General features: G+C 41.6%; 3 protein-coding genes across 3 annotated transcripts; 2 read left to right on the forward strand and 1 right to left on the reverse strand.

Annotated features, from left to right (window-relative positions):
* Positions 1-3,060: 3,060 nt before the first annotated feature.
* Positions 3,061-5,103, forward strand: LOC105903405 (la-related protein 6-like). Its single transcript, XM_031577692.2, has 3 exons — positions 3,061-3,204; positions 3,400-3,613; positions 3,800-5,103. The coding sequence occupies exons 1-3, from the start codon at positions 3,179-3,181 to the stop codon at positions 4,892-4,894; spliced, it is 1,335 nt and encodes a 444-aa protein (XP_031433552.1). The 5' UTR covers positions 3,061-3,178; the 3' UTR covers positions 4,895-5,103.
* A 1,064-nt stretch (positions 5,104-6,167) lies between these two features.
* Positions 6,168-12,593, reverse strand: phax (phosphorylated adaptor for RNA export). Its single transcript, XM_012817089.3, has 5 exons — positions 12,458-12,593; positions 10,944-11,563; positions 10,510-10,630; positions 9,207-9,290; positions 6,168-7,342 (listed from the first exon to the last, which is right to left on the reverse strand). The coding sequence occupies exons 1-5, from the start codon at positions 12,560-12,562 to the stop codon at positions 7,073-7,075; spliced, it is 1,200 nt and encodes a 399-aa protein (XP_012672543.2). The 5' UTR covers positions 12,563-12,593; the 3' UTR covers positions 6,168-7,072.
* Positions 12,594-13,493: 900 nt separating this feature from the next.
* aldh7a1 (aldehyde dehydrogenase 7 family, member A1) lies at positions 13,494-22,283 on the forward strand. Its single transcript, XM_012815761.2, has 18 exons — positions 13,494-13,726; positions 14,645-14,698; positions 15,209-15,274; positions 15,898-15,978; positions 16,237-16,360; positions 16,924-17,056; positions 17,264-17,308; positions 17,444-17,521; positions 17,678-17,775; positions 17,990-18,031; positions 18,173-18,267; positions 18,486-18,570; positions 18,770-18,876; positions 19,131-19,247; positions 20,756-20,853; positions 21,102-21,175; positions 21,438-21,513; positions 21,776-22,283. The coding sequence occupies exons 1-18, from the start codon at positions 13,532-13,534 to the stop codon at positions 21,828-21,830; spliced, it is 1,623 nt and encodes a 540-aa protein (XP_012671215.1). The 5' UTR covers positions 13,494-13,531; the 3' UTR covers positions 21,831-22,283.
* The last annotated feature ends 11 nt before the right edge of the window (positions 22,284-22,294 follow it).

Below are 22,294 nucleotides of genomic sequence, written 5' to 3' on the forward strand. Positions count from 1 at the left end.
GATACTGAAGCAACTCACCTGAGCCCATAACCACAACAACATCACCTGATACACTTACAAATGTACAGTTAATTCAACAGGCTAAAGGGCTCGGACGTTTTATTGATAATTATTAACCTCTTGCTGACCAATAATCATTAATAGCAATTAATTAGGTATGCCGTGTTGTGATTTTTAAGTTAAATTATTATATAAACATACAAAATATAAATAAATATAAGGGGGTGGGGGTTATGGAATCACATGTAAATAAATTATGTTACGTGTAAGGTGAGGGTGATTTTCACTCTACTGAACATCACAGTGAGGTTGATTTTCTCATTGTCATCCTGAAGGAACCCTTCACAGATAAACATGGTAGTCAACAGGAATGTTTACAGCAAACTTGCTTTTGTTTTGCCTCTAGTTTAACTGCTTATCAGGGAGCAAGGGTGAGTCAAACCTTTCATCTTTGATGAAAAAAACAACAACCTGTAAACTTTATGCATGTATTAGTAAAGGTATAACATAAATTCCTTTAAATAGTAAATATAGCTTTTTAAAATGTCAGTTATATCATTCAAACAATACAAAGAGATGCCTAATCCCCTTAAAACTAATCTCAGAGGAGATTACTGTGTGATGTTTACGTTTACGTTTACGCGGTGGCCAGTTGCAACCTTTCCACTTCCCCTGCAGGCCACATACCAAGCCCTCCTCACTAATCACTACTTACACTGTGGCTGTGCTTGCATTCTGTTCCAGGCCTTTCAGCCCTACTGACTCCTGTGATCTGGTCAAACTGCTCTTTCTCAGGTGAAATAAATCAAGATGCTGTCTGTCTCCGAACCAGAATGGTAAAGGTGGGGGTAGGTGTAAACAAGTGACTGTTTGCTGAAGCTTTGCCACTCCCTTTTGAAACTGCTGTTCATGGAGCCAGCACCAATGGAGACGGGTCTGGCATGTTTCCATTTCAGAACAGCCTCCAGGCATTTTTGAGGCATCGTTGCATCAAATTGAAATGCAATGTGTGTAATGCCTTACATTTGCATTATCAACCCACCCCTCACTTCAACTAATCAAGCAATTAACCATAGATCAGATGTTGTGGCGTAAAGTTATTGAAACACTTTTTTGCAAAGTTGGTTCAGGTTTGGCTTACCGTACAGGGTAGTAGCATTTTTGAGGCTGAAGGCTGTGTTTTGCAGATGTGCTTCTCAGTTGTACGCCCCCAGCCCCCCACACCACACACACCCTTCGTCCAAAGCCACTGACTTGTGCAATAATTACTGTTGAGGTTTGTTCTCTTCCTGGCCTGTAATTGACCGTTTTCTCAACTTCCAACAGCTCTATGGACATAAACAAGCTATAGAGAAGCTATAGCTATGGGGTATTAATTAGCATGTATAATTATACATTCATTTAAAACATTTAGCTGTGTATTTGCTGACTAAATTATGGTCGTGATATGTATGGTCATTGTATTGAAGGAATCTTTGTTACTAAAATTCTGACTGAGACCCATCCCAGTTTTTGACATTAACATAAAATGAATGTTCCCAGAGAAACATAGTATCCTTGCATATGTAAATTCCCTTACTATTGTTAGATATATACTTTTAAAACTCACTCACCTATCATTGACCTGTTTTTAAACGTCTGAGGACGGCCTCTCAGCAAATATAAGTCAGAGCCCTCTGGCAGCTCATATACTTGACCTCTCAAGTGCTGATGGTTCTAAGGTATGACTTCAAAGAGCATAAAAAGTTACAAATCACAGCTGTCTTACATAATGCTGATTTGTTTGGTTGATCTTGGAATGTACAAACATTAAAGATCACAATAAGGACAACTAAAGTGTATATGTTATGTGTTAGATTTAATGGTCATCACCAGAAGAGAGATCTAACAATTTAACAATCACATCTTGCACCAGATGCCATTCTTTGTGTCTCTCCTGAAAAGGAGGCAAAGCAAAAGGAAGATTTATACTAGTGGCACTTGATCGTAAAAAAAACATATTACCTTTTACCTAACTTTTATTGGGTTTATAAATATGAGAAAACAACATATTCAAATAGTTGTGTTCAAAAGTCATTATGAGTACTATGATTGACTCCATGACTGGCACCTTGACAGAGGAAGTTCCTATTTCTGAGGCACTTGCTTTGGTGGACATGTTGTTGATGTTTTCCCTCCATCTGTATGATTACAGAGCATCCTTTGTGCTACTGAGAAGACTGCATACCGTACATTCTCTACTTGACTACAGGAAAAAAAAGGATACAAATTGTGGTTTTCGGCCTCAGATGTTTCCATCTCAGACAGATATGCAACTAGACGCTTCACACAAAGAGTTAATTGTATTAACAATTGGGCGCCCAACGTTGAGGATGCACACAACCAACACCAGTTAATCTGGGAGGTTTTACATATGTATGAATGCACACAAGCTATACATATTACATAAATGCATAAAAAAGATTCTTGAAATTCAACATATTTCTGTTGGGCTGAACTATTGTTTTTTTATAATTATTTATTTATTTTCAATAAAATCGCAAAATTGAGATGTCTTACACAGCGATGATTAAACTTGGCATGCACATTTTAACTGTATGATTCATGTGGATAATTTCACGTGCAATTTGCCACCAAAAGTCCTGGAATATACATACCTTTGTATGTCAGACACACACAAGCACGTAAGAGTCGGGTCGAACATCATTGTAGGCTACAAAGCTCCCCCTGCTGACACTATATAAAGGTGTCCAACATCCCTCATGCCCAAACTTGCCAGGGTATTGTAAGTTCAACTATGCGAGATAACATTTATTTATATTTCGAGTGGGCTAAAATCCTTGTATTATCAAAAGACGAACGTGTTACCTGCGTTGGCTCAAACCGATTTGATATGTGCGTGGGAGAAGATCTCGCTGAAAGCAAATAAAAATAGTACACGGTCTGCAGAATCAGATATATAACCTTTTATGGCGATACCTCCGTTTTTTTTTCGCATTGTCGCCCCCTCAATGTTGATTGGGCAGGCTTGAATGCCAGCCTCTCAGCTGAAGTAGGCACACAATTTATAGTCGAGCAGACAGCGATTGCCTGGGCATTCTGGTACCTACTGATAGAAGTGGGATCAGTCTTTTAATTTACGGAAGGCAAACAGCAAAGACTATTCCTCAGACACAGAATGGATTGCCAGGATGGTGATGGCAAGTGAGTCGTTACTCTAGCTGTATCTCAAACTTAATTAATCTCAATGATTTAATTGATAATTACAAACTGTTGTATTGGTAGTATAATATCGCTCTTGTAGTGTAATACCATGGGTAACTATTATCCTTGATTTCGTGAGTGACTGTAGCCTATTTGTATTAAAACAAATGACAAGTGTAATGATATCATTCACAGATTCTCCTGCAGACCTTTTTTCAACGAAAATGATGACGATATAGATATTGATGAATGGACAATTCCCGACGAGGATCTGATTCAGAAGATGGTGAAGCAGATAGAGTACTATCTATCCGATGAGAATCTTGCCAAAGATGCTTTCCTCTTGAAACACGTCAGGAGGAACAAGATGGGCTATGTGAACATCAAGTTGCTGACATCCTTCAAAAAGGTAGACTGTTTTATGATGAAGTATTTTTACTCACTTTAGCTGTAAGTTAAAATAAATAGTTAACATAAGCTGTAGGTTAACAGAAACAGTTATACAGTAACAGTACGCGCGCGAATCTCATTGGGTAATTTGACCGTATTTTATGAGTAATCATCACGAAAACTGTTTTTTTTTTATTTCTTTCAGATGAAACAGCTTACCAAAGACTGGCGTTCCACAGCTTATGCCCTGCGCCATTCCACCAAACTGGAAGTCAACGAGGAAGGAAACAAAGTCCGACGATTAGAGCCAGTGCCAGACGCAGTTCTCTCCCAAGTGCCCAGTAAAGTTCTGCTGGTCTGGAACGTTTCTGAACTGAGTGTGCGTGTACCAGCAAACGCTGATCAAATAAATGGTTCAGACCCCCGTCCTCGTAGCACCATAGAAATAGCCATCAGTCTTTTAGAACCCTTTGGATCCATTAGCACTGTGCGGGTAAACAGACCAGGGAGAGAACTTCCAGCTGAGGTCCAGAGATACAGCTACAGGTACCCTGAGTTATCCACAGAGGAGAGTGTTGTGGTGGAGTATGAAGAGCTGGAGGGGGCAGGTAAAGCTTACCATGAGCTGACTCAGCCTGACACCTCTGTGAAGGTGGTCCTGGTGGGCAGAAGCTCCAAGAAGAAGAAGATGAGTCAGGACGGGTCATCCGTGGGCTCACTGGAGGAGAGGACCTCAGGTAAGGGGATGGCCATCCTCAACCGGCGCATGGAGCAACTCCAGTCACGTGCTGAGGACTCCTCAGCCTACAGCTCCTCTGAGTCAGAATTTGCCTCCTCGTCCCCTCTCCACGTGCCCCGCTTCTTCAGTGGCCAGGTGGTGGGGGGATTCGGTAGCAGCCCCTGGGGCAGCCCTCGCTCCAGCCCTAGGGTCCTCCACGCACCCCTACCAGGGCCCAGGGTCTCCCCACTCCTCTTCTCGGAAATGTGGGGCAGCCCAGACACAAGCCCCGAGCTGGGCAGACGAAGGATCCAAGATCAGTCCTCTGACAACCCAGCCTGCACCCCCACAGGCAGTCCGTGGGTGCAGCGACGCAAGCTGGCAGTCATACAGACCCCTAACTCATCCTTTGTAGAGGACAGTGTCAGGCAGAATTGGGGTGTCGCAGCAGCTAAAAGGGCGTTGAACGGGGACTCGTATGTTCCCCATGGTGTTCTGCGGTTCCCCCATGGTCCAGACGGTACCCGTGGGTTCCACCTCACTGTGGCTAGAAGAAGATTTCATCACCCTCTCAAAATATGAATGAACTGATTTGATGAATTTTAAGTGTGGTGAGTTAACATGCTGTCATGGTATTTATTATCAACACAGTATAAAACTAAATAATTTATTCTATTTATGATGTTATACATTGTATGTTGTCTGTACAACACTCTGTTAGAATGTATGTAATTAGAATGTATGGACTGTATGTATACTAGTCATACACAATAAAAGAATATATTTGGGTATTTTGTGTGCGTGTGTGCCTTATCCATATAAATAGAAACCATCCACAGAAATAAGTGCAAACAGTTCAGACTCTGAATGTAAGTCTGGCCATGAACTCTCCTTCGCAAATCTCACTTTTTAAGAGCTCAATGAGATTGCCTCCTCCCACACCTCGCCTCCCCCGCACACACAACCTTGTGTATTCAGCATCACGACTGCACCTCTTCCTGAAAGCGATCTTTCTCTGAATTAAAAAGAAAGTTGGTGCTGCCAGTCTGATCGCCCGGCACTTTATTTATAGCATCCAAAAAAAGAGAGGAAAAACTGAAGCCAACTCCTAATTTGGATGAGATATTGTGTTTATGCGTCAGTCGCCATGACAACCTTGCACTTATTCATTGATGAGTGCAGCGGAGCTCAGTAACTGCCACCCCTTTATTGCTCAAGTGGTCTGAAAAGCATAGCGAGATGATGCTCAATTGGCAAGTTGTTATAAGCCGCTCATGGCCACAACTAATTTGTTGCAATGTGGTCCATTGTGCTGTCTGTCTGAAGTGTAACATGACAAGCCCCCGTCAGCATGACTCAGTCCACTCAATGCAGAATGCTTGAAAAAAGATTGCCATTATTAGCCACGTGGGGGAGAAGGAAGCCAACAGGTGCACTGCTTCAATTTGTCTGAAAAAAAAATCATGTTCAAGTTGTGTACTGTGAATCATTCAATTCTGTGAACAAATGATCAGACTTAATAGATGGAAATGACTTAATTGAACAAGGTACTATATTTATGGGATTATTCATCATCAAGCTGGGTTTCATTTGTCTCAGTAAATTCATACAGACCTGTTTGGATGGGACAAATGAAGGTCTGTTATGCATGACCTTGTTCTAATCGAAATGAACAACAACATGAGCTGGAAAATGAATGTGCTTAGGCTGATTAGACTGCACCATCACATGAAACTACACAGCCGCGCAAACTAAACAAACTCAAATAATCAGGACTTTTCAATTCAGCACACTGCTAAATCGTCTTGGCTAATCACTGTCAAATAAGAACACTGAATAATAAAATATCATTGTGTCGGCAGAAAGGACAGATTTTAATGTGTAATCAGCTGCAATGTTAACAACTCAGAAATGACAAAACGGGTTTCATCGTCTTCCACAATGTTCATCAAAGTGAAAAACAGCTGTCAAAGACTTCTGAAAGACATGACGTACAAAATATTGTTTTCAAATGCAAAACAGACTGTAATTAATTAATACAGTAAGTGCCCTTTCTTCCAGAGACTGCTGCACTCCTTAAGCTATTTGTTATATTCTTGTCAAAATTGGGGGGAAAAACAAACAAAAACAAAACAAAAAACATGCAAATATGTGCAGTGTTTCACACCCTACATTAGGTCAGGGTTATATCAGCTGCTACTTAACATTTAGCTTTCTCAGATAGACACACACACACTTTGAAGTCATACGAAGTAGGTTTTCCAACTGGGAGGGCAACATTAACAGAATACCACTTTTATACAAATAAAAGTGCACCCGATGTAAGTTGATGGATAAAGCTTTCAGATTGTTTCATACACTGTAATTGGACATAGCTGAGTGTCATTGCATTGTCCTTTATGCAATTCTACCACAAGTAGTGTACGCACAACGGAAGCTGATGTTTTCGTAAGAGTCAGGGTCTAAAGGAAGAGATGGCAACACCTATTTGTGACTTCTGCATCACTACAGACTTGTCCTTCCACCGGAGAAACCCATGGACACAGCTAGCTTCTTAAGCATGGCAGAGGAGGAAGGAATTTAGTGCTTTCTTAAAGAGTCATGCTCATGAGCCAGTGGCACTCTGGAGCTGTGTTGGGGGGCAGTGCATCAGTTTGGCCAATGACGGCCATTTTTTTCTGTTGTGTTCGTCTGCAACAGTAACGCCACAGTCTGTGTTTGACCCACGAGATGCACACCGATGCACACAGTCCAGTTGCATCAGAAGACCTCTAGGTCATTGGAGTTGTAGACCACTGGCGTTTCCTCAATACCCACAGCAGGTTCCACAATGTCTTCCGGAACTTCCTCGAGAGATTCCAGAGCCTCGTTGGTGTCGCTGGCGAAGGTCTCCCTGGAGACATCATCATGCTCCTGTAGGTCGAGGGTGTTGAGAGCCTGCTTCATCTTCTTGGCCACAATGTGTCGCCGTCTCTTCTTGGCTGCTTTCTTGCTCGCATATTCTTTCTGGTTCTCATCCTGAAATATCTCCTGTTGGGTTTAAGCATACCGTACTTCAGTATAATCCGTTACCACAATGGCCAACCTACACGCCACGATAACATACTATGTGCTCTAATGTGTGTTATGAGTGTACTAACGTCTTTAACTCATTGTCACACTGGTCAATAGGGGTGGGCGATATGGCCAAAATCTTCTATACGGTATTTGTAATTTTATATTACGGTTACGGTATATATCACGGTTTATTATACGTAGGGTGACCAGATTTAAGTTTTTTTTAAAAGAGGACACTTCAGCGGTGGCGAAATGTGTCCACAGACATTTATTTATTGACCCTTAAGAACACTAAGGTGCAGAAACAATACTGCCTCAATAGGATTGGCCTAAGCAATAGTGGCCAGTATAGGCCTACTTTGTACTGAACTTTTTCATTGAATCTTTAAATAGTAAAATTAAAGCAAAGTGCATGTAAAAAAAAAAAAAAGGAAAAATCTTTGTGGCATTTAGTCCAGTGCTTATATGGCTTTCAGTGGTTCTTTAATGTACTTTCAGAAGATAACTCAAGTGTTAAAACTTTCTTTTCAATGTGTATCCATATGTAAACGCAATAATGATGAGAAAAACATTTTCTTTATATGGCCACATATTAAAATAAGAAAATTAAGAAGTTGGCCATTACACATAGACATATATAGATAGACGCGTCATTGACCGCTTCAGCCCGTTGCTGCGACGTGCTAACGTCACCGCCATATTGGTCTGGTGAAGACTGGCCTGTAAACAGACGCAAGTAAATGACGGAGCTGCGTTTTTTCTGGATAAAAAGCACTATAGTGTTTACATTTCTCAACCGATTTCACTGAGTCGTTTTTATATTCAAGGGTTTATGATCTACGTGGAGTACCAAAAAAAGTTGTGTCTCCATGTTACTTAGAATCTCCATAGTAAGCCTATAAATCGCCAGACATACATACATGTATATGTCTATGATAATCGCTGCTATACGCTCACTGTTCTTGCGCTCCCACAGCTCATTCACTTTGAAATACTGAAAAGAAATCTAAACTATCGAAATCGTGCATCTTTAACTACTAATATTTGACCATCATTGAGAAAAATGGAACAGAATCTGCAAATAAATGGCTACACTAGACACTTTTCAGTCCATATTTTTCAGTATATTGAATCTTTCCCAACAATCGAGGATTACTCAACAAGTAGGCATGAAAGTCCTTGTAGGTTATGTGCTTTGAAAATTGTACTGGGCATCGTATTATACGGCTCTTCAGAATGTTCAAAAAAGTTCCGTTGATTTGAATGGGCCACCCCAACGTTCGCAGGTCTGTCATTTCTTTATTTTCACTGCTGCGAAAAAGTAATGACCGCTGTTTTGTGCTTCTAATTCATATCTTTCATATCATTCCGGTCATTTAACGTAACGGAAAGTCAGCAAGTAATGGGTTGCTACGCAACACCTGAAACTTTAGAGTTCTATTTGCCTGAAGAACTATTTTTTTCTAAGCGGAAATCACAAAACGGCAACAAAATCGTTAAAGAGGTATTTTGGAGGAATGTCTTCTATCGTTTTGGCGAGTAACCGTATAATAAACGGGATGATGTATAGTTCGGAGGTTATCTAAAAATAAATCGATTGGATTTCAAAATAAGAGTATACCGCGGTTGAAACGGTATAGCCAAATCTCTCCCGGTAGACACATTTCTACCGTTGCACGGTATATACCGTCATACCGCCCAGCCCTACTGGTCAACATACATGCTTAATGATGTTCTTTTAGTATTTGTTTATTTGGAAACGCGTTTTCACTGTTCAATCAACATCAATGATTGAACATACAATAACACAGAACAGAATGAACAAACTCTTAAATACCTTAACTTGTTCATGTGTGATGCTTGGTGTGTTCTTCAGTAGATTCAGATATACACCTCCAGGTGTTCGCCTTCGGCTTCCATCCTATAGAGAGAATATGTCAACTTTACCTCACATTAAATCAAACGTCGGGGTTGTAAAAAAACAGATTTTTTTTGGTTCAGGGTTATGAAATATTTTTTACTCACACCCAGGGGCGGAGATCCCATTTCATTGTAGGGGGGGACAATACATGGTCAAATTTCAGAGTGTAATTCCGGGGGGGGGGGGGGGGACATGAAAAAATTGCTTTCACGAGAGCTAGCATAAACTGCTAAATACCGAATTCTCTTATCACATTTACAAACAGAAATTCAAAGTCATTTTAGAATTATCTAAACAGCATTAAATGTACTAACACGAAATATATATTCACAGACAAATAATGTCCAAAGTTCAAGAGAACTTGATGCTCAAAATAAGTTATAAAACAGCTCGACAGGGAATCGAAGTAGCAACCTTTTGATTATAATACGACCTCTCTCTCCATATTACAATTCCAGCATAGTCCATGGAGCGCAGAAAAAGATGACATTCATTTAACTTCAGATAAATTAACAAATCTGGAGAGGCACTGAGATGTAGACCTACGTTTATTAACTAGCATGAACCTGCCCTGACAGGACAGTGTCCTAGACTGTCTGGCTAGCTATCTTAACTGTGTTAATTACCGGCATGCGTGTGTTATCGGCAAAAGTTCATGTTGTCATGCCAATCCATTAATAAACTTATGTATACTTGTGCATATCGGATTGGAACTTCGTAAATGGAGTTTAGAAAAAAAAACTTCTTCTTTACATGTTCTTACTGCGTTCGAGAATGAGGTAGATCTCTTTACATATCGTGTATCATAGCGGCAGCGACAGGGGAGAGAGGAGGAAACAGTCTGACAATCTGACCGTGTGCTACTAGGCTGATTAACTGATACACGGAGCTGCCGGTAGCCCTGCTCGTTGGAAACAGCATGTGAACCAAACCACTTTGAGGAATAGGGGGAACGTGATTTTTCAACACTTAAAAAACACATTTTTTTACGTCTATAATTAGCACCGCTTGTGTCGTCGTATTTTTATTTATTTTTTTTTATTAAAAAAAATCTAATTTTTGTTTTTGTTTTCAATGATTGTTTGGGGGGGGGGACAACTTTATGGTAGGGGGGGGCATGTCCCCCCCCGGGATCTCCGCCTATGCTCACACCACATATGCTTAGCAAGCAACCCCTTATATTTCTTACTGGCGACAACACAAGGAACGCCATACTCACCATAGTGTACAGGCCGCCATTCTGTTCTATTGTCGCAGTCTCTGACAGGAGTTCAATAGCCTTCTTCTTTCCAATGACGTTCACAACACGCTCTATAAGGTCCTGCTTTGGCTCCATTAGCCTGCCGATGAAATAACACAAATGAAATGTCTGTGGGAACATAAGACAAACACTTTCCATTGCTTATCCTTACATCATCAAATTGTCAGCAGAGTCATTACATTGCAATATGGCTATTATACAAAAGACAGTTACAGCATTCACATTCATTGGAAATTCCAACGGATGAGTGTAACACAATTTTAGGAGAGTGAATCTTCATTTCTTGTGCAGTATCTGTGTCTCGCAACCACATTCTGATTCAGTACTAATCAGCAACTCCCCTTACTGATAACACATTCCCCTGCCTATGAGCAACCATGCTACCAGCTCACCTGTGAGAGATCTCGTCAATAACTTTCTCATCGGGGTCGTCCTCAGTGATCTCACTGCAGCCCTGGATGTCCATCTCGGCCCTGGGCCCCAGCCTCTCCTTGGCGGTCCTCTTCCTCTTCAGGTGGCTGTCGCTGTCGTACTTGGGCCCTTTGTGTTTCATGTAGTCCTCCAGCTGGTCATCCAACATCGCCGTCTCATCCTGCTCCTCCTGCTCCCGCTCGCGCTCCATCATCTTACGAGCAAATACGTAGTTGTACGTCTCGCTCTGCCTGCTGCTCACGCTCACGTCGCCCTCCATTCCCATGATGCCCAGCTCGGTTGCGACCACTTCCTGGGTCTGCTCCTGCACCACGCTGCCCCAGATGTTGTTCACCTTGCGGCCTGCTGCTGCCGCCCCAAACAGTGGCGCCGGGGTCCTGGCAGGCCCGGAGGGTGGCGGCGGAGGGTGCGAGCTCTTCTGTCGTTTCCGTCGCCACAACGCGGCGGCCTCGTCAGAGTCGGAATCGCTGGCGGAAGAATCTGCAGTGGGCATGGTGCGATAGCTGGCGGCGGACAGAGGTGCCTGTGCCGGGGCACGGCTCTGGAAGGACTGGCCAGTGAAGGCCTGGGCTGCAGGCACCTGAAGGTGTGAAAGAGACAAGTGAGACATGTTGAGAGAGACAAGGCTTTAGAGATGATTGAATTTCATGTACAAACTTCAAAAGTGCAAGGACGTGGACAGATTGGATGAAGCATAACATGCATTATATACACAAAGAAGGTGGGAAAGCACTGTTATAATTCCTTGCTAACTTCCACCACTGCAAGAATCCTACCCCTGTGCGTGTGTGAGTGAGAGTTGTCAAATGTATAGCCTGCTAGCTTAAGTCACAAAAAGAAGCTAGTGCTTACAGCAGCTATCACTATTGACTGTAAATTAGAACATTGGTCCATACCGCTTTAAGCGTTGAGAAACCTCTCTACCTAAAATTACAGATGTTTGCAACATCAGGAATCATTCATTCGTTAATTGCATTGCGTTGCACAACACACAAGGACACTTTACTCCATAAGTTATGTAGCTAGTTAGAACGCTTACAGATAACTTTGCCTTAACTCCAGATGTGTCCGAAGAAAGGTTAAATCTCTGGGTTGCTAACTTTGTTTGGCACGTGACCTCGGGGCTAACGTTAGCTAACTAACGTTCTGCATGAAGAGGCTAGGTGGAAGGAGTTGGCTAACGTTACTTGCAGAGTTAAACAACACATCGTATTTGTTGGACACACAAAACACATATTTAATACCAGCAGCCTATTTGGCTAGCCAACCAACGTTAGAGAACTCTCAAACATCCAGCATATGTTGGCAAGCCAACCAGGATAACTAAGTTAACTCATCTAGCAACCAAGGTATAAGTGAGCTAGCGAAATGCTTGACTTGCCAAGCAACCGCCTCTTTATCACTAAGAAGAATAAGACATGCTCATTAAATCGTTTAATAATTGTGACACTGAGTTAGGCAATAATATAATTACCTTCCCCCGACCATCTACATTTGCTCCCATTTCTGAGTCGGAATTAGATCCAGACAACTCTCCATCCTCAAGATCTTCCATTGTATCTCTGTTCTCACCCGCCATTTCTCCCGGCCGGAAATAATGAAACGTAATGACGTTTTACGTAGAAATAAACCGAACAGAGAAGATTGAGTTGGTTTGCTGCTTCTTTCACTGTTTGAATCGAATGTGGTCGAATTGGACAGTATCCTAGCATATTACTATTCTCACTATTTAGCGGTGGTAGTACATTGTTTCTAAATAAATACATGACCAACTCAAAAAGGATAGCAGAGGATGGTTTCGATCCATCGACCTCTGGGTTATGGGCCCAGCACGCTTCCGCTGCGCCACTCTGCTTACGGTATAATACCACGAAGATTGTGCTATCTATATCAACCACGACGAATGTCCATTCTTACCGTAACATACCTCGAAGATTGTGCTTTTTATATGAACCACGACGAGCGTCCGTTCTTACCCTAGCATACCTCGAAGATTGTGCTATTTATACAAACCACGACGAACGTCCATTCTTACCGTAACATACCTCGAAGATTGTACAATTTATATGAACCACGAAGAACGTCCATGACCCCAAGATTTAATTATTTTATTATTTAGTCATACAATTATATTATTGTTCAGTCAAATTTTCTGACTGAAACGATGTATTCTAATTATGGCTACATTTATCATTTATTAAACATTGTGTCATTTCTGCCATACAAGTAACACCGTGGCAACATGTCTGTGTGAATATGAATGCATGTAATACAATGTATGAATTAATTAACAATTGAATGTATAGTTATGCAAAGACTAAATAAGTAGACCACCAATGGCACTGGAAGCCAGAGATATGTCAAAATCAGTGGAGGACTACCACCAACAACTTCAGAAAAAGTTTACACAAATATCTTTACCACGTTGACAGCCAGCAAGAGGGGAGAGTCACTTTTTGACCAATCATGACTGTCAACCTGTCTGAGGGATGGCGCATATCGGCGTCCGACGTTGAACGTCCTCTTTATTGCACCCCCTCCGCCAACCATGCAGCGCACGCTTGTTCTGACTGTCGGAAGACACATTGCCCTCAGGAAAAAGGTCTATTCGCTTAGTTTTCGACCTGCTGCAGCCATGTCTACACTCCTCATTAACCAGCCGAAATACGCATGGCTGAAAGAACTAGGTCTCAAAGAAGACAATGACGGTGTTTACAACGGGACCTGGGGAGGCAAGGGTGAGGTAAGACAAGAAGATTAGGCACATGCTCGCTTTCTAAATATACATTTTAAAAGATGGTTGTAGAACCCAAGTGGCAAAGGCCTCGCAACCACGACTCACAAAATTACTTCAATGAACAATAGGTTGAGCGGGTGACTTGACGAATGTGCACCGTGGCCTAGTAGTTGCACATCTAACTATGCTCACCTGTTGCATTGCTTCACATTCCAACTGTTGTGACATTAGTTACTGGTTAGTTGACTAGCTAGCGATGCAGCTAGCATTGAAAAGGCCAGGCTGGTTATTTGACCTATAATTTGGGGAGATATTGAACTTGCTAAGATGACGAATAATTACTTTATGCTTTTGAGGAGTTCTACTAGTCTCGGTAGATGACATGCCATGCCATTTTTTTTTGTCAGCTGAAACTTATGTGAACAAAGTTAATGACATTAGCTGGCGACAATGGATTTCATCTTCGTGGCTTTGCAGAAAAGTTCAACAAGAATGCTAACGTTATTTTAAGAACATCTGTTCACTGCATTTTAAGGTTATATTTAACGTGTTGTCTTTGAAAACAGCACCATTTTATCAAACAGTTGCCGACAGGTTGAAAGTTGGAAAGTAAGGGGTAAAAGGCATGCTTTTAGTTTTATAGTAACGTTAGCAATTTCAGCTAGCCTGGGGAACGTGAACTAGTCATTCATTTTCTGAAGGATCCCTCTAGCGGCCAACACTGCACTACTTCGAAATAGGTTTTATAAACGGCTAAGTATGGTTGAGTGGATTGACTTTAAAGTTTATATTGGTATGTAATTTGTCATTTGCCTTGCTCTATGCCTCGTCTTTGCAAATAATCACATAAAAATGCTACTTAAATTAAATTGTCTATTTACGCTGCTATTGTGGTTATGTATAACTGTTGTGCTTCCCTCCAAGGTCGTCACTTCATATTGTCCTGCCAACAACGAACCAATTGCTAGAGTGCGCCAGGTACTGAATGCATTTTCTTTTTCCTTTGGCCAACTTTGTACAATAGATATTTGTGTTTTGAAGACAGTGTTGTGTTTTACTCTTCAATCAACAGCTTTTTTTATTATACACCAAATTTGATGTCATCAATTAATTGATTTGCATTATGAGTGAAGTTGCTGTTAGAACCTAAAGGTCGTATTATGGTCAGGTACAACTTTTGAATACATTTTTTTTTTGGTGACGCAATAACATTTATACTTTGGTATTTGGTACTTTAACCACCACAAAGTTAGGTTTTTCCCAAACTGTATGTTCTACTTTTTAGTCACTGAAGCTATTTATTGCACATACAAAATGCACCTCATTCAATGTCATTGAATTAATTAATTTAATTTATAATGCGATTGACTTAAATTGCTGTAAAAATCGAACCATCTTATCTGCTTGATAAGATGTGAAGACCGCAAAGAAGTATTTCTGTCATTGTTACTTTCATCACGACTGTGTTTTGTCCCCTTTTTTCTCAAGGCAACCTTGGCAGAGTATGAGGAGACTGTGAAGAAGGCCACAGAGGCATGGAAAGTCTGGGCTGATGTAAGTAGAGACGTGGCTCCTTTAGACCTAGCTCAGCCTTCTCTTTGAGATTGGTTTTGAAAGACCACAACCTCTGAACAGGGTAATAGTTCTTACCCACATTTAAACCAATATACCAAATGGTTGTCCTCCCACCTGTTTTATACACAGTTTGCTTTGAGACAGTGTCTTGTATCTCTGGTTGCACTAAGAGACATAGAGCAAGGTAAAGCAGTGCTCTGGTCTACTTATGTGATTTTTAGAATTAAGAAAACTTTTAACTTGCCCATGAACTACTGTTCTCCACACACAAATGTCTATTTGCAAATCGTTAGTTTTTGTCCAGATCGACTGTTTTTTCCAGATGTTGTTGCTGTTTGCCCATATGCATTCAGTTACTGCTCACCAATCTGAATCTGTAATTATATCCTTGAGTTTTTTCATTTCCTCTACAGGTCACTGTTCCCTATACATGCACTAAACCATATGACCATTTACATTCTAAAGCCAATCAAATCTATTGAAGAGATATAAACTGCCCTGACTGAAATGGAAATGCAAAGCAAATCACTAGTTGCTTTAGTGTCCACACCCCCTGACTAACTCTCGCTGTCCTTCTCTAAATCCTCTCTCCCCTCGTCAAGATTCCTGCTCCCAAACGAGGTGAAATCGTGAGGCAAATTGGTGATGCGTTGCGGCAGAAGATCAAAGTCCTGGGCAGCTTGGTGAGGAGGCCTCCTCTTGAGCGCTATAAGAGCTGTGATCATCTTGTCTTTCTTTGCTTTGTATCAGAACAATGCTCATGTCTGGCCTAATGGCCCAGGCAGTTAACCCCTTTGGTTCTTCATCTATTCAGTGTGTGAAATCAAAGTTCATGAGTCAGTTTAAAGCAATGTAATGAAAAAGAGTTGTATTGCAACTATCTGTGTTCAGTGTGTGTGGTTTTGTCTATAAACTAAAGTAGTTATATTTCTCCCACACAGGTTTCGCTGGAGATGGGGAAGATCTATGTAGAGGGTGTCGGGGAGGTGCAGGAGTACGTTGACGTTTGTGACTATGCTGTTGGCTTGTCTCGCATGATTGGCGGTCCAGTCCTTCCTTCAGAGAGTGAGTGTTGCCCGTTATGTGTGTGATGGTGACTGGGTGTTGAAGCTGTTACATGAGACTTGGCATTGTAAGACTGAGTCGCCTAATTTGAGGGATTTTACATAACCTTTTTAGTTTTACATCAACTCAGTAATTGCAATGGATGCAATTATTTTTTTAAATGGAAAGTTTTATTCTCAAGTAGAGTTTCACGAATTGTGAAGGTCATATTGTCACGCTTACACACGCACACTTTTTATTTATTTAAATACATCGCAACCTTTTGCAGTTCAGATGAAATGGAATCGTGCAGCACTATTCTAAAGATATGAAAAGCTTTTGAGTTAAAAAGCTGCGTAGGTGTGCCTTGTGTCAGTGCCATCGGTATTTTAAGCATATTCCAGCGCTTCATCTCCACCATGCCTACCATGCTCCACCTCTCATGAGTCACAAACCATTTGAACCTCTGGAGGTTTCTTGGAGGTGACCAATTTTAATGGTCCATTTTGTCAAGCATATATGTGCTCCCTTAAGACTATGGGGTACTTGAGAGGGGACTGTAGACTGTGTTGCTGTTTCTGTAGGACCGGGCCATGCCTTGATTGAACAGTGGAACCCTGTGGGTATGGTGGGAATCATCACGGCCTTCAACTTCCCTGTGGCTGTCTACGGTTGGAACAACGCCATCGCCCTCATCTGTGGCAACGTCTGTCTCTGGTGAGATTAATCACGCAATCTCCATCCTTGAGAGTTAGCATTTTCTCCTCAGATGGGAGCATCTGTGTCTTGTATGTGAAATGTACTTATTCTAATTTTACATCTGTTTGGTGGACGCTCAGTGTCATAATCCACTTGATTTCCTGCACTTACACTGACCCAGTCTTCACATGCATTCATATGAAAATGTGTGTTGATTTTCAACAGGAAAGGAGCCCCTACAACCCCTCTTACAAGTGTTGCTGTAACCAAGTAAGTGAGACTGTTGTCGAACAATCTGGTGGGGAGACACACACTGATTCGCTGTCAAAATATAAGATACGCAAACATGTAGTCAGTGCTTCAATTATTCATAACTGTTATTTGTAATGTTTTTGAACTGTGCAGAATTGTAGCTGAGGTGCTGGAGAAGAACAACCTCCCTGGTGCCATCTGTTCTATGACCTGTGGTGGTGCTGATATTGGGTATGTCTGATTATTTAATGACATTTTTCAAATTGCATTCTCTTTGAGATGTTAAAGCTAAAAATAAATCTGACGTGCGATGTGTCCATAGAGAGGACTTTTATAAGCAATTAGCTGTGTCCATACCCCATCCTTAATGTTCTGTACTCTCTACAGCACAGCGATGGCCAAAGATGAGCGTGTGAATCTGGTGTCCTTCACTGGCAGCACAAATGTAGGCAAGATGGTATCTATGATGGTCCAAGAGAGGTTTGGTGAGTTTCCCAGGCATTTTTGCTCTACTGATTTAAGCGGTTACTGATTGTTTTACCACCCTGAGGCTTTAAGGCAGCCCCCTAAACTCGCTGAAGGCCTGTTCTCCCCCCACCCACACACACATTTAGAGCATTTGTTGGAGAATTAGGCAATCATATTGATATTTGCTGCCAAGAACACCATTGCTAAATAAACATCCTTAATTCCTTCCAGGTCGTCAGTTGCTGGAGCTTGGTGGGAACAACGCCATTATCGGTAAGTCTGAATAATGCAATGGTGCACTCCCTGGTTTGCGCAATTGATTTTCCAGGCAAGCTCCCACATAGATCCTGTCCCACTCCTGCAAAACTGTATCATTACAGTACTGCATCCAACTGTTGTGTTTCCCTGATGCAGTCTTTGAGGATGCTGACCTGAACCTGGTGGTGCCGGGTGCGGTCTTTGCTGCTGTGGGCACTGCTGGGCAGCGCTGCACCACCACCAGGAGACTGGTGAGATTATAGCCCTCCTCACATCAGGACACCACCCCTGCTACACCCACTCCCTGCTCTCCATTCACTTTCATTACTCTAATTAACCTTCTACACCAACATGGAAAACATCAATTACTCTGTGTGCTCATGAGGTTGTAAAATAGAGTTAGCGTAATGTTTTGTTGCATAAGGTGCGTTGAGTTACGTAATCATCTTCAACGGTGTGTCTCGCCTAGATGCTGCACGACAGCGTCCATGATGAAGTGGTGGAGAGGATAGCCAAAGCCTACAAACAAGTCCGCATCGGAGACCCTTGGGACCGTGAGTGTCTCTTTTTAATTTCCATAAGCCAACCTGTAGCTCCTTCAATAGTGTGATTGGACTCGCCAGGGCTGCATTTCCTTAAAGCATTGTTGAGCAACCACTATATATGAGAGAGAGAGAGAGAGAGAGAGAGAAAGAAAGAATGCACCACAGGTGTGAAAGCCAAGAAATTCTGATTGTAACTGTCTTCCTACAGCCAGCACTCTGTATGGGCCTCTTCACACCAAGCAAGCCGTGGACCAGTACCTTGCTGCTATCGAGCAGGCCAAGCAGCAGGGTGGAACAGTGGTGTGCGGAGGAAAGGTACGGTCAGAACTCGGTCCACTCAGCATCCAGGCTTTGCATTTGTCCATTACGCAATTATCTTTTCTTCTCATCTCACAAATAAGGTTTTTCAAGGCTCTACTACCATGAAAAATATGTCATTTTAAAGCAGTCATTAAATTATTTACTATTATGTAATACATGAATGGGATGGTACCATTCACTCAGACACAGCCGTCATCCCTATTGTGGCTAATGATGGATAATGTTATATAATTTAATCCATTGAACAGGTAATGGATCGCCCAGGAAACTACGTTGAGCCCACTATTATCACAGGGCTAGCCCACGACGCCCCCATTGTCCACACAGAGACCTTTGTCCCCATCCTCTACGTCCTCAAGTTTAAGGTTGGTCTAGAATTATCATATCAAAGTTGTCAAAGTTTTTTTTCTTACTCTTCTCATCTCTTACTTATCGTTGTTCTAGTTGTTCCTCTTCTAGCACTTTGAAATTTTACATTACAAGATATTGGTTAGCAAACTTCACAAAATTTGGCACCATGTGACTACCACATTCTTTGCCAAATTTCAACCATAGGGAGCGCTGGAACTGACACATTTCAATATATCAACAGCCGCTTAAGATAAGGTTTTTAAATTTGGTATGCTTACACTTGGCTACATTTGCTAACATCTCCTGAAGGTCTATTCAGCTCATTCAACAAAATGGCTGCCAACGGCCAGTCAAAATTCAGTAGCCAGTACATGGCTGTGTGAATGGCGAATCCTAATGACATTGTGTAGGCTCATTCATAATGGCATATTGAAGCCATTTACCCAATTTCAAACAAATCCGCCATAAAATGTCATTATAACAAGCTACATGTTCAGATTCTGCTTGGACCCTGATGATCGCTGCTTATTTAAATGCTATATTTAAACTTATGATGGTGTATACTAGCCTGACTATGTCATACTCATAATTCTAGTCAGAATATGAGTCTGATACCGCTCCATTGGGCTGTGATTATGGGGCGTGTTTCAACCGAACCAGGAGGAAAAAATGCCTCTTCGCTCAATTGGTTACCTACAACCAATCAGAGAAACGTAGTATGTGACCAGGGCCAGCTGATAAATTAAACTTTTACCTGATCCCGTAGGAAGGAAGGCAAAAACCGAACTTCCCGACTTCAAATGTTGTGGCCGGGGCTAAGTTCGGTCTGGTATCCAGGCTAGGTGTATACCCCTGTCCTGTTATAAATGTCTACTTTTAGACCTAGGATTTACTCTACAATTACTATTGTAATCAAACATATTCTTGCCTTCAACTAATAATCTCAAGTTTTGTTATGTGTTTGCATATTTTTCAAAACTTAATGAATAAATGCCAAGTACAGTTGAACAATCAATGAATACAATTCAGTTCATATTGTTCTTTTATAAAGTCACGTTCATCCTCATATTCACTAGACCGGTCACACTCTATCAATGTAAAGCCACCACATCGAACTTTTGTTTAAATTGTATACAACAAACCTTTTAGTCTATTATTGTCAGAAATGTAATCATTCAAGATAACACACTTCTCTTGGAACGGGAAATATCTTAATTCACTTAGTTCTTCCTCATTCTCTCATTTAATGCGGCGGTCATCTTGCGCACCGCTCTGCGGTACATCTAGTCGTTTTCCTCCTTTCCTCACCCCACCCCATACCAGTTTTCAACACAAGAAACTGTGTCTTGTGTTGGTAAGGATAAATTCATGAATTCTGGATTGCACCATCAGTGAGCGGTATCTTGGCAACCCATGCAGCAAACACATGGGTGTTGCCTGTGGGCGTACATAGAGAGAGTTGGAGCCTGCATGAGGTTGTGTGGGTCTGCATTCACCATCCTCTCTGTCCTATCCTCCACAGACTGAGGAGGAGGCCTTCGCCTGGAACAACGAGGTCAAGCAGGGCCTCTCCAGCAGCATCTTCACTAAGGACATGGGCAGGGTCTTCCGCTGGCTCGGGTGAGTCCCAGGGTGTTTTTTTTTTTTTTATGCAAAGTGTACTTGCCTGTTCAAAAACAGGTGCCAACTGTTACCGTCTCGCCACTTTGCCATGAAATCATAGATAGTCTGGATTTTTAGACAGTTATGATTCAATGAGTAAGGTTTTTTTTTTTTTTTTTTTTAAGTTTTTTCAGTGTGTATAGTATGTACCTAGAGTTAAGGGTGATTGTTTGGTTGTCATCCTCTGTGCCATGATGTGTCTGCAGGCCCAAAGGATCTGACTGTGGCATTGTGAACGTCAACATTCCAACCAGCGGGGCTGAGATTGGTGGAGCCTTTGGTGAGTATTTTGCCTCGAAGATTATAACCACTTCCTGAAGACCATGGCAACAACAAACTCAGGTTTAGTCACTTGAAATGATGGAATGAATACTACATTTTTCATGGATCCTCCTTGAAGTGTTATTGCAAAAGTCAATTAATCAGACTACTTTGTATTATCATTCACATATATAGGAAGGAATGATAAGAACAAGTGCAATCACGTGAGTGTGAAATTCCTGTAACCTCAGAGCCAATGCGTGAGTGTGTCTTGCCTCTAGGTGGTGAGAAACACACAGGAGGAGGCAGGGAGTCAGGAAGCGACTCTTGGAAGCAATACATGAGAAGATCCACGTGGTGAGTGTGGGAACACTGTGTGCTAGCTTGCACAGCCATGAAATATTTCAGTTTGCCCACCGCAAAACGGAGGGGGCCCTTTTCTCTTTGTCTTTCAATCTCCTGTCTGTCTTTGTGATACCCTGAGGAGTGAGCGCGAGAGTAATGTTAACAGACTAGACTAGACTGTGATTGTGAATCTAAGGGACCACACGTGAAGGCATTTTACTTATCACAGTGGTTGCCCCTTTTTCTCACTCTTTCATTCCTCCCTCTGTCACAGCACAATCAACTACAGTAAGGATCTTCCTCTGGCACAGGGAATCAAATTCGAGTGAAGTAGGACTTCAAGTGGACGCCATCTGGATTTCAACATGCCTCAACTCGGCACACTGCACTCTCTTGGAAAAGCAATAACAAATCTAACGCATCTAACACAATCTTGCTTGCATTTGATATTTCACTTGCCTTCAGAATTAGTTTTTGTTTGTCCAGTCATACATATTGTCATACAATAGTTATGTTCGGTCAACTACAAACTTTGAACTCCCACTTTAAAAAAAAAAAAAGAAAGATATGGTTAATATGCTTTTTTCTTTTTTTGTGATTTACATGTTAGAAGATCTATTCCTATTTAGCAATTTTTTTGTATAGAGATGCTGATGTCATAGAAAAGGTCAATAACAATTAACTATTAATGTGCATTCTCTCCCTCTCTAAGCACTTCCCTGACTAAGCTGCCTTCTACAATCTAGTACATTGTACAATAAATCATGCCTTTATTTTGGAAACAAGTGTCTTG

Source organism: Clupea harengus, chromosome 12 (assembly GCF_900700415.2).
Source record: "Clupea harengus chromosome 12, Ch_v2.0.2, whole genome shotgun sequence".
Classification (NCBI taxonomy): Eukaryota; Metazoa; Chordata; class Actinopteri; order Clupeiformes; family Clupeidae; genus Clupea; species Clupea harengus.

Bases quoted from the DNA above. Each gene is read 5' to 3' on its own strand.
- LOC105903405 (XM_031577692.2), top strand. From the start codon at position 3,179: ATGGATTGCCAGGATGGTGATGGCAA. The intron at 3,205-3,399 runs GTGAGTCGTTAC...TATCATTCACAG, and splicing joins TGCCAGGATGGTGATGGCAA to ATTCTCCTGCAGACCTTTTT. The intron at 3,614-3,799 runs GTAGACTGTTTT...TATTTCTTTCAG, and splicing joins TGCTGACATCCTTCAAAAAG to ATGAAACAGCTTACCAAAGA.
- phax (XM_012817089.3), bottom strand. From the start codon at position 12,562: ATGGCGGGTGAGAACAGAGATACAATGGAAGATCTTGAGGATGGAGAG. The intron at 10,631-10,943 runs GTGAGCTGGTAG...TTTCATCGGCAG, and splicing joins ATTGACGAGATCTCTCACAG to GCTAATGGAGCCAAAGCAGG. The intron at 9,291-10,509 runs GTGAGTATGGCG...TTCTCTCTATAG, and splicing joins ATGGCGGCCTGTACACTATG to GATGGAAGCCGAAGGCGAAC.
- aldh7a1 (XM_012815761.2), top strand. From the start codon at position 13,532: ATGCAGCGCACGCTTGTTCTGACTGTCGGAAGACACATTGCCCTCAGG. The intron at 15,979-16,236 runs GTGAGGAGGCCT...TCTCCCACACAG, and splicing joins TCAAAGTCCTGGGCAGCTTG to GTTTCGCTGGAGATGGGGAA. The intron at 17,057-17,263 runs GTGAGATTAATC...GATTTTCAACAG, and splicing joins TGTGGCAACGTCTGTCTCTG to GAAAGGAGCCCCTACAACCC.